At 40.0% G+C, this 12,014-nt stretch overlaps 1 protein-coding gene across 1 annotated transcript in view; it reads left to right on the top strand.

The window, feature by feature from the left end:
• Nucleotides 1–11,770, top strand: part of LOC136857147 (cytochrome P450 4C1) — an 84,141-nt gene extending 72,371 nt beyond the window's left edge. The window contains exon 5 of the mRNA XM_067135569.2: nucleotides 11,304–11,770. Coding sequence (XP_066991670.2) covers nucleotides 11,304–11,714 — 411 coding nt within the window. The 3' untranslated portion in view covers nucleotides 11,715–11,770. The remainder of the gene's footprint in view (nucleotides 1–11,303) is intronic.
• The last annotated feature ends 244 nt before the right edge of the window (nucleotides 11,771–12,014 follow it).

The raw sequence follows: 12,014 nt of genomic DNA, 5'->3' as shown, positions 1-12,014 counted from the left end.
CATGCAACCTTTAATTATATGGTGGTATCTGATCTGGCCCCGCGGATGACTTCGTCATCCTCTTTTACGGTTAATTTAGCGCTGATGTGCAAATAGTTTGTGTTAACACATAGATTGCTCGGACATACATATTGCGCTGTATCTGGAGCTTATAACGAATAGAAGAAATTTGCAAATTCTTTCGCATTATTGTGATCGTTATCTCTAATATTTTTATGCCCGTATTTGATTGCATTGCAATTACCATTAATTCTTCATTTATTTTTAACATAAGACCGAAATATTTTGTATTACCTGATAAATCATGTTCTGCTGATGCTATACAGATACCTTTCATAATCTGTGGCCGACTTTATTTCCGACCTTAATCTTTTACATTGTCTATTACGTAAATGTGCTTACGTTTTCGGAAGTATTTTTTTCTTTTATTATTTTTAATCGTCAGTATACCTAACCACCGAGCTCGATAGCTGCAGTCGCTTAAGTGCGGTCAGTATCCAGTATTCCGGAGATAGTGGGTTCGAGCGCAACTGTCAGCAGCCCTGAAGATGGTTTTCCGTGGTTTCCCATTTTCACACCAGGCAAATGCTGGGGCTGTATATTAATTAAGGCCACGGCCGCTTCCTTCCCACTCCTAGCCCTTTCCTGTCCCATCGTCGCCATAAGACCTACTGTGTCGGTGCGAAGTAAAGCCACTAGCAAAAAAAAGTAGTATACCTAACCGGATACTTCCCAGATTTTATCTTGCATATTATAGGAACAAATAGGTTCTTCGCAGAGTATACGTTTGTATGAAATGAGTTATTGCATAATAGACAACAGTGCATACGTATAAATCTTCCCAGTTCAGTGTAGAAACGTACAAAATCAGCTCTCCCGGAATTGTAACCTGTTTGGGAGACTCTAGAACCTTTCTTACGATATGAAGTGACCTGTAATTCTATTTCCAGGGCGGGGTGTTGAACGTCCTCAGACAGTATGTGCCACGGCTGCTTCCTGCCCTCTTCCTCGATTATTCCTTCCGATCTTCCCCACCCTCCCCACATGGCCCCTGCTCAGAATAGCAGGTGAGGCCACCTGGGCGATATACTGGTCCTCATTCCTGGTTGTATCCCTCCAACCCAGAAGTCCCATGCTCCAGGACACTGCCCTTGAGGCGGTAAAGGTCGGATCTCTCGCTAAGTCCGGGGGAACAACACACCATGGAGGGTAAACGTATTAAGAAAGAAAGAAATACACAATGTCAAAGTTATCAATTTTGAAATGGACGGGTGCATTTTCTTTCTTGAATATTTATTTACTTGTTTACTCTTACAGCGCATCAGTATGGAAAATTTAAGGAATATAATACAATTACATAAAACCAAACCCTAACAGTCACATGAAATTATTTTCATTTGCATAAGAATATACATCAGAATAAATCAAAACAACCTTTCATTTTTCACATAATATACTGATAATATACATATGATTATATTTCTGTGATATTAACAAACAGTATGTTTAATAAGTTGTAATTTGATATATTCAAACTAAAATTATTATTGAACTGATTTGACGATAATAATAATAATAATAATAATAATAATAATAATAATAATAATAATAATTAGAGACGAGAATTATAGGCACTAAAATAGTTAAAATAGGCAGGCATATAGGTTCTTAAATTAGTCAAAATAAGCATTTAAATAGGCACTAACGTGTAAAATAGGCAACAAAATAGGCATGAAAAAATTACTTTCCGTATAATTTAATAACACACTCAAATATTATAAAAGGAATTTACAAGCAACGTTTCAATGTATTCCGGTAAAAATCTTGTTCTCCTCTCATGCATAATGTTTTTGTACTGAGAGAAAGATCTCTCAACCATGAAGTGATTGGACAAAACTTCAATGAAGTCTCTTCATCTGGTTTTATTTCGCTGACAACGTCTGCCTTCACAACTTCCCCTGACTTCTTCCACAATCCTAAAAGACTCCACCAGGGGCATGCCACTCCTCTCCAACTTGGTGTTTGCTTCCGGCAGCTTGTTGAAATTTGAAGATGCTCCGGTTTATGCAGGGGCATATTAGCTCCCAACATTGCAGTGCATATGTCTGAAGAAAAGGGTTGCTGGTCGCTGCCCAAAGTGGACTGGTAGAAAGGCTGCGTTGATACAGATTTCTGTACTCGTATCAGATTCATCGCAGTATTTCTAAGTTGATCAACGTGGTATTTTTCTCACATTTGATCTGAAAAATAATAAAATTGACATAAATTACATTGTCCCTATATCATATGTTTCTACAGTTAGGCTAATTGACAATAATGATTAGTATATATCATTCATTTGTTTCATAAAAAGACTATTAGAGATGATTTATGTAGAAGTACAAAACTTTAAAGTAGGAACAAGGGAATTAGTAGTTAACATGGAAATATGTCCTCAAGGATTCTCAGTTATAATTTGGCGTTATCGAGTGGAGTTCACCGGGTGAAAAAATAATAAAAAGTACGTGAAACGATACCGGAGTAGCGTAGAAGAGGGTTATGCTTACCAAGGACCCACCAAGCTGGCCCTAGCAGTATTCTTACTGATATAGAAGAATGAAACGGAGGCACTATAATCTTAGATTTGTGAACCTAGTACTTTCTATTCGCCGGCTTTGGTCAGTCGAGTCAGCTGTCATGAAGACTATTTTCTGTTGCATGCAATAGATCATGTATCATGTATGCCCACAAGGCCACCACCCTCACTGAAAATTAAAAACCGCGTAATTTGAAATTGTCATGACATGCGCACATAATCTTATCTTTGTCACAATTTTGCAAGACTCTAGAGGAGATGCTCGAGGCTTGTTAACCTGGGAGCTTACGCCCCTCAGTCTCTCTTTGCTTCCCCCCCCCCCCCCCCCCCGAAGCACAACGGTTACTGACCGGACCTCACCAATCCAGACCAACGGTCTTTTCGCTGGCCTGTACTTGTAAAGATAGTCTTGGCAACCTTGTAAAACACGCTGTGGCATCGTCCTAGCCGGGCTACTTTGGATCTGCAACCTGTGTTTCGCGAAGGTTTAGCTGAAGTGTAATATAATTCACGATTATTTAAAGGGAGTTCTAAAAATTGCATTTCAGTTGTAAATCTCTATTTTCACAGAAAATTAATGTCATTTCAAAATACCAATTTTATTTTCATCCATTCTGTGACAAATGACCACCGGCTTTCTAACTCCTTGTTCAGTAATTTAAAGATTATTTACATTTTGGCAATATCAATTATTGAAGGTTCACGACTAATACAGTATTGTAACAAAACAACTTGCCTCAATACATAAATTAATAGGTCTATATATGCTACAATGAAATGTGAACATAGTTCTCAATCACAGAAAGTATAAACGGAACAAGCGAACCTACCTCCTTACAGCAAGCCTGACAGGACTACCCTTCCATCCGTAGTGACATTGGGATCCCCTGTGATCCACTGCTTCAGCCAGCAGAACTTCGACTATTTTTCATTGGGCATTGCAGCAAACACACTTCTTCCTCTTCTTCTTCTTCCACTTCGAAAGAAATCACAACACGTTCTGAACATAAAGCGTACGCGTACAACAGTTCGCATCGAAAGGGAGGTACAGGGCATATGGGTTGTGCAACATACAGTAGTTACGTTGACTGGTTCTCGCATTTGTCTTAGGAGATTGGAGGGGTTGAAGGCTTCGAGGTCAAATTGTTCCTTGTTTCTCCTGATGGAAATTTCCCTAGAACTATTTCTGGTGACTTCTAAGAAATTGTTCGTGGGGTAAAGAGATATTGAGAAAAGAGAAGATAATTCTGTCGAGCACACTAGCTACAATATAATGCACTGGAAGAAAATCGGCTTTTTAAAAATACAGTCGAAAGGCATCAAATAGTCAATCATACTTAGGCACAAACCTCTGAAATAGGCATTTATAGGCACAATAAACCAACGAAATATAGCTAAAAAGACCCTAGAACGGATTTATATCTCAAAAGCCTACCTTTATGAAAACAGGAATAAAATAGGCAAATAGTCAAATTCCCGTCTCCAATAATAAAATCAATCAATATTCTAAAGTCTAATGCCTTGTCGATGCAACCACTCTCTTCTTTTATTGTGTGTTCGTTTCAGTTCCATGTAATTGTCACAACTTAACCTCTTCTTTATGTCCAAATACTTCATCCTAGGTCCTCCACTTTCTTTCCCAGCACTTTCTCTTCAAGAATGTTAGTGATGAAGGTGTTTTTTCTGATGACATGTCCAATAAATTTTAATTTCCTGTTTTCCATTTCCTTTCATAATCTTCTCTCTTCTTTAACTTCCATTAAGACTTCCAGGTTGGTTTTTCTTTCCGTCCATCTCCTTCTGGTCATTTTCTGCCATATTCACATTTCAGAAGCTTGAAGTCGATTCCTTTCTAATTTTCCCAGAGTCCAACTATCACTTCCATACTGAAGTGTACTCCATACAAATGATTTTGCAAAGGATTTTCTGATATCTATATTCGTGTGTGTGCTGGTTAAAATGTTTTTCTTAGCCATAAATGCCATTTTTGCCAATGCAATTCTTCTCTTTACTTCCAGGAAGCATCTATTATCCTCTGTTATCATACTACCAAGATAACAGAATTGCTTCACCTGATCAATTCTGACGTCATCAATTTTTATATTGCGTTTAATTTCTTCCATATTTTTCCGTACTGCCATTACTTTCGTTTCCCGTTTGTTTACCTTTAATTTCCATAGTTTAAGAGTGTCTGAGAGGACTTTCAGCATTGTGTTCATTTCGTATTCTGAGGCTGCAATGAATACGATGTCATCTGAAAATCTGATACAATGTATCCTTTCACCATTGACGTTTATTCCCTTTGTCTTCTCCTACATGATCTGAATAGTTTCCTCAGTTAACATATTAAATACGGTGATAGGGGACAATTTTGTCCAACTTCTTCTCTAACCCTGGCGTTTTCTTCTACCTGATTGATGATAATTTTTGTGCTTTGGTTCAGATACAGTTGATTAATCATTCTTCTATCCATCCAGTCCAGTCCTATTTTCCTCATAATTCTAAACAGTAGTTCGCAGTTCACATTGTCAAAAGCTTTTTCTAAGCTAATGAAGGTGAGATAAGTTGTTCTATTCATTTCCATCCTTCTCTCCAATAACATGCGTAAGGCCAGAATTGCTTCTTTTGTTCCTCTAATTTCTCTAAATCCAAATTGGTCTTCTCCAACATACTTATCTACTTTTCTGTTTATTCTGTTCTGAACTATGTTAATTAGTATCTTGGAGGCATGTATAGTGTTCTATAATTGAGCAAGTCAGCTGCCCATCCTATTTTAAGTATGGTAATGATTCTGCATTGTGTGAAGTCTTCTGGCGAGATTCCTCTTTCGTAGCATTCATTTATTACTCTGAATAATTGGTATTTCATGTTGAAACCTAAATTTTTCAGTAATTCTGCTGGGATGTCGTCATTACCGGTTGATTTTACTTCTTTCAGACCCCGAAGGGCATGCTAAAATTCATTCCTCATGATTGGAGGTCCTTGCATTTCTCTTCCACACTCACTGATGTCTTAAATTTGCTTATTTTCATTCTTTAAGACCTTATCATAGTACAGTTCTTCTACGTATTATTTGCAGCGAGCACATATCTTATAGTTGTCTACCAGTAATATTCTTTCTTTACTTTTTACTACTGCAGATTTGGTTCTATTTTGGTACTGAGGGACACTGATTTTCTTATAAACTTGATCCTTTTTCCATTTTTTATATCTTCTTCTATCTCTTCAGCAATGCTTTTGGTTAATTTCTCCTTTTCTTCTCTGCATTTGGCTGTGATCTGATTTTTAACCGTTTTGTAGTCATCTACATTGTTTTCCTTCCTGAGCTTATTCCTTTCTTGAATTAGGTTTAGTATTTATTCTGTTATCCAAAGTTTTCTGGGCTCCAATTTCCGTTTTCCTAAAAGCTTATTTGTTGCTTCAATTATCCTTTTTTCAAAATGCTGTTTGTTCGGGGCGTCGACCCATGTGGATCTTTTGCCTCTAGTGGCACCATATTGTATGAACCTGCGTGTAATTGGAATGGTGGTAGTGTGGAATGTTGAGTGTGAGGAAAGGAAAATTAAGGACGTCACAAACACACAGTCCCCAGGTCAGCGATATTAACCATTACAATTAAAAAACCCTGACCCGACCGGGAATCGAACGCAGGGATGCCGGGTGACAGACGGTCGCGTTGCTCCCTACACTGCGGGGCCGACTTATTATCCTCATCTTGATGTTATCCCACTACATTGGCTCATCACTTCTATTATCTACTTTACTGGTTCGTTCTTCAAAAGCTACCTTTGTTGCTACTTCTTTCAGTACATCTAGGCTCCACTTCTTTTTGATAGATCTTTTGGTTCTTTTAAATCTAATGTTCCACTTGGCTAACACAAATGTATGGTCAGTATCTATTTCAGGACTTGGGTAGCTGTGCAATGATTTTATCTGATTCCTGTATCTGTGTTTCATTAGTATATAATCTGAGGTCGTCTTTTGTCTAGCGCCTCGCACGTGTACCTTCTTATAAGGGAACTTCAAATAATATGTTTGTGGTAACCATAGCATTTTGACTGCAGAAATCTACCAATTTGCATCTCTTTCATTTGTTTCCCCTAGACCATAATTTCGTACTGTCTTATTGCCTGTATGGGATCCCACTATTGCCCATTATTGCGACATTCTTTCTTTACTTAGTTTTAATAGTTCTTCAATATCTTCACACATAGTATCCACTTCTTCCAAGTCATGAGCCGATGTTGGGAAATATGTCTGAATTATTACTAAGTCCACAGGAGTACTATTAATTTTCACCATCATTAACCGGTCGCTGACATGGTAGGTTCTGCAAACATTATTTAACCATTTTACTGTTATTATAAGTGCCACTCCACGCTTTCCTCTTTTTTCTCCACCACTATAAATTACTCTAAACTCATCACTATAGAAGTCTCCATTTCCTTCCCATCTTGTCTCACATATACCTAATATATCTATCTCATTCTTCCTCATCTGGCCTTTCACTTCGTCTAGTTTTCCCACTTTCCATAGCATTCGTACATTCCACATTCGCATCTTCATGGTGGTTTTAGAGGGATATCGCTTGCTAATAACCTGAGAAGTCCTCTTACCTCTCCTGCCAGATCTTGGGTTCCGAAATCCATGATCAGTTGTTAACGTTTCCTCATTAAGGTTTGCTTCCATGGTTCCGCTCTACTTGGAATATCCTTAGGATCTTTATTGGAGTGGTTCTCCGTTGCATTCTCCATTCTATGCCGTTGATCAATGTGTATAGGTTCGCCTTTAGGTGAAATTCCTCATCCCAAGGACAAGAGAGTGCCCTGACCTCAATTCGTTCATCCACCCTCGGAGGAGGCTGTTGACGATATTGAGGGGGGGGGGGGCACTTATAACGGCGGCCAGTCGGTCCCCCCTTTAGTCGCCTTTTACGACCGTGGGCGAATTATAACCCGCAGCCAACACTTTCCAAAAATTAACTGCAGAGTAGACACGATCAATAAAATATTCTACAATATGTATTTTTGATTAGTGGTATCACTTTATGAGAGATTACACTTTAAATTCCTTTAAGTTATGTTTAATACTGGTTACAAGAGATGAGGCTTTATATTTTGGAAATTTATCAGGGACCCGAAGAGCGATATAAGCGAAAAGCAGTAGACATCTCCAGCAGTCCTCAGTATTATCTTAAATGCAACGCTCTATTACGTGACGTAAATTTTCGGCCGCGAAATACCTAGCACACTTGGGAATACGACGTAACATAGAGTATGTAGGTATATTATTCTTACACGGAACCAGTTCCTCATAAAAAGAATACCGTGATATCGTTATCGTACCATCTCCTTGAATAGGATTATCGGGATGATAATAATAAACGCGTGTGGACTCGAGAGAGGTCTGGTGTAGGTCTTTCGAGTTGACACCATATAGGCGATCTGCGCTTCTGTATGGCCCTATATAAAATGAAACGTAATACTGAAAACTTCACAAACACCCAGCCCAGAGACATACGAATTAACTAATAAATGTTAAAATCCCCAACCCGACTGGAAATCGAACTTGGGGTCCCTTAGACCTAAGGCCAGCGTGCTAACAATTCAGCCGTTGAGACGGACAACTGAATTAGTTTTACAGTCTTATAATAATGCCGGAGTGTATTTTGTATTATTATTATTATTATTATTATTATTATTATTATTATTATTATTATTATTATTATTATTATTATTATTATTATTATTTCATTCCTCCTATGAAGGGGGATCGGCCACCTAGAAGGTAACACCTTCTCTCTGGCCAGGAGATTCAGGCGGATTAAAGCTGAAGTGAGGGGTTTAGGAGTTGGGCAATGGATGTGTGGAAATATGGAGATGGGAGAAGTTTGGCCTATTGTCTAATCATATTCGTTATTTCTTTTTAAATTTCTGCGTTCTTTATACTTTTTACTGTTATTCAAAGTACATAGTTTGGGATATTTACAATTTAAGTTTTGTCAAGATGTTGTACATAATATGTATTTGGTTTTTAGTGTTTCTTTATATTATTTATGTACAAAGTTTACCTTAACATTGTTTTGTGTATGATATTGCCCCTTCTATATTTGGCTGAGTCACTGGAGGACAATACCGTTTAGGGCGTTCTGTCACAGATCAGAGTTAAGCATCACATTGGTTGATGGGGGGGTAGAGATGTAGAGGAGTTTGGATAAAGTGTGGGGAAGGGGGTGCAGATCACGTAGGTGTTGGTTAAGGGCGGGTTGGTCTCGGTTGAGGGCTCTAAGGAGGGCACGTTGGAAGAAGGTTAGGACACAAGAGTGCAGTTTAGGTAAGGGAAAGGTATCATAAAACTCGGAGGTATGAAAACGGAATGGGAGCCATATTGCGTTCAATGGAGAGGAGAGAGTGGTAGAGGTTGGGGTTGAAGTAGGCTATGGCTACCCAGGTGGTGAGACAATAGATAATAGGAGGTCAGACGAAGGTCTTGTAGGTGAGAGGGAAGAGTTAAGATCCCCACCGAGTGCCGGGTAGGTGACGAACCAGTCGGGCAGAGTGGCTGTCTTGATTTTCAGGTCAAGGGAATGGGGACGAAAAGTTTGCTGTTGGTCAAGGATGATGCCAAGGTATTTCAGGGTGGGTTAGGCGCAGATCGGAGTGTTTCGTATCTGCAGTTTAAGCTGGTCTGGGTTGCGGTTGGTACTGTTTCTTCGTAGTTTACAACGGAAGAAGACAGATTGGGCATTGGAGGGATTGAGTTTGAGGTACCAGCGATCACACCATGAGAGGAAATTATTGAGGTAGCGTTTTATGCTACGGTTGATGGAGTGAATGGACTAGAGGGAAGCCAGGGTGGTGGTGTCATCAGCGAATTGAAGGAGTTGGATGGGTTTTGGGGATTGTGAGGTGTCACCAACGAAAAGTATGAAGAGGAGAGGAGAGAGGGTGGAGCTCTGTGGACGTCGTGAGCAAGGGAGAAGAAGGATGATAGTTGTTGTTTGATAGATATCTACGTAGAGCGGTTAGTTAAGTATGAGGATATGATCCGGATGTAGGAGAGTGGAAGCGTGAAGAATCTGATTTTAAAAAGGGGGGCGGGGTGTCTGAAGGAATAAAAAGCAAACTGAAAATCGAAGGTGATTTATATGGTAGGACGGCCACTGTTGAAGTTCTTGGAGGTGGTCTGGATAAAGCCGAGCAGTTGGTCGGAAGTGGAATGTTTGAGGCGGAAGGTGGCAGGGAATGGTTGGACTGTGGGTAGGGGTAGAGTGTTTGGACGATGATTTTGTCAATAATTTTGGATAGAACCGTGATGAGGATTATGGGACGGTAGGAGTCTAGTTCAGGAAGTTATTTTCCCAATTTAGGAAATAGGATCATTGTGGTGTGTTTCCAAGTTGAGGGGTAAATTCCGGCGCGAAGGATGAAGTTGTAAAATTCAGTTAGAATTGTTAGGAGGGCTAGTGGAGCATGTCGGATATGTGGGTATCGGGTTTTGTCGGGTCCGGGAATTTTGTTGCCGGACTTGGATAGGACTGATTGAATTTCGAATGTGGTGATGGGATTGTCGATGGGGTGGTTGGAGAGGATATGGGTGAGAGGTGGGGTGAGAGTGGAAGGAATAGGCTAGGTTCCGGTAAATTTTTGTGTCGGTGTTGTCAAAGTGAGTAGCGGAAATGCTGGGCGAATATTTCCAGTTTTTCCATGATTTTGGCTGGAGCGACCCCATGTGGATTTTGAACCAATGAGACTGTTGATTTTGCGCCAGAATTTGGATCGGTGTGTGTGGAGGGAATTTGGGTTGGTACAGGTTTGTGACCAAGTGCGACGGGAGCGAGCTTCTAGGTGATTGCGGATGGTACGTATGGTTTGACGATGTAGGCGAAGGAAGTAAGGATCTCGGGTAGTCGTGAATTCTTGGAAGTAGGATTGGGAGAGTTTCTGTAAGTGAACGAAGCGGGAAAAGAGCCGTGGTTGGGAGGGAGTGTGCAGAGTAGTCGGAATACTGGATTCTGAGGCGTAGGATATAGCGGAGAGAATGAATGTGTTCAGTGTATCGATGGATGTTTGGTTGGAAAGAGGAAGAGGAGAATTTTATAGGGCCTGGAAACGTTGGGTTTTATAAGTAGGCCAGTCTGCTTTGGAGAAATCAGGAATGGGGCTTGGGGGTGGGGGAGCAGGGGGGATTAGTAGAAAGGATTTGGAGGAGGACCGGGAGGTGGTCACTTCCAATGCTGGGGAGTAGCTGGACGATGAGGATCTGGATGAGGGAGTTGTGGGCTATTATGACGTCTGGAGAGGAATTAAAGTCAGGGAGAGTGAGGGCGGGAATGGGAATGAGGGAGCAATCTCTATCGTTTAGGAGGGACTGAAAGTCGCTCATTTCGCGGTTGGATCGGGTCTGATTTACTCCCTCATATATAGGCATCTAGGGACGTGAGGTCCGTCGAGCGGGAAGGCAACGGTAATTCCCTTCCATTTGAAATTAAAAATATCTGCAGTGTTGTGGGCTATAGCACTGTCTTGCCGTATGCGTGGACGTTTCGGTTCTCTTTGATGTCCAGAGTATGTTCGTAATAATTCAGTACTGTTCGTTTCGTCACATATTTATTTATTTATTTATTTATTTATTTATTTATTTATTTATTTATTTATTTATTTATTCTTCTGCTACAGCCGATAAAATACAAAGAATTGTCTTTGAATTTGATGAACTCTTGTTTCAGGAAACCATAAGGTTATTCCCTTCCATCTTCTTCACTGGACGACAAACTACGAGGGAATTGAAGCTCAGTACCTGTACCGTCCCAGAAGGATGCATGGTTTTTATACCCCTTTACTTCGTTCATCGAGATCCTCGGTTCTTCCCTGACCCTGAGCGCTTCGATCCAGATCGCTTCCTGCCTGAGAGATCTCAAGAGCGTCATCCCTACAGCTACGTGCCATTTGGAGCGGGACAACGAATGTGTGTCGGCTACAAGTATGCTGAAATGGAGATGGCTGTCACGCTCGCCACAGTACTCAGGAAATACAGGTTTCTGCCTGCAGTGCCATACGAATGTCTGCAGAAGTTGGAAATTCCAGTCATTACTAGGCCAAGCTGCGGTTTCAAGGTCAAGATGTTGCCTCGCGCATGATAATATTTTTTCGAAAAACGTTTCCTGATATATAGTACAGAATTTATAAATAACATATTCTCTCGTAATAATAGTAATAATAATAATAATAATAATAATAATTTTAATTTTATTGGTTTCACGTCCCACTAACTAATTTTACGGTTTTCGGGGTTATCCTTTATTAATGTGTACTCTTTTGGATACAAACATTAATTAGAAGGTAATGTTGAAATCCTCTGGTTCGCAAGCAATAACAGTGTACTTCTTGACACAACAGTTACCGTCTAAAAATGTTAAGTTCCTGAGTACAAAATGACC

This window comes from Anabrus simplex, chromosome 1 (genome assembly GCF_040414725.1).
Source record: "Anabrus simplex isolate iqAnaSimp1 chromosome 1, ASM4041472v1, whole genome shotgun sequence".
NCBI classification, from domain to species: domain Eukaryota; kingdom Metazoa; phylum Arthropoda; class Insecta; order Orthoptera; family Tettigoniidae; genus Anabrus; species Anabrus simplex.
Note: the sequence above shows the minus strand (reverse complement) of the source record. Positions and strands in the feature narration are given on the sequence as shown.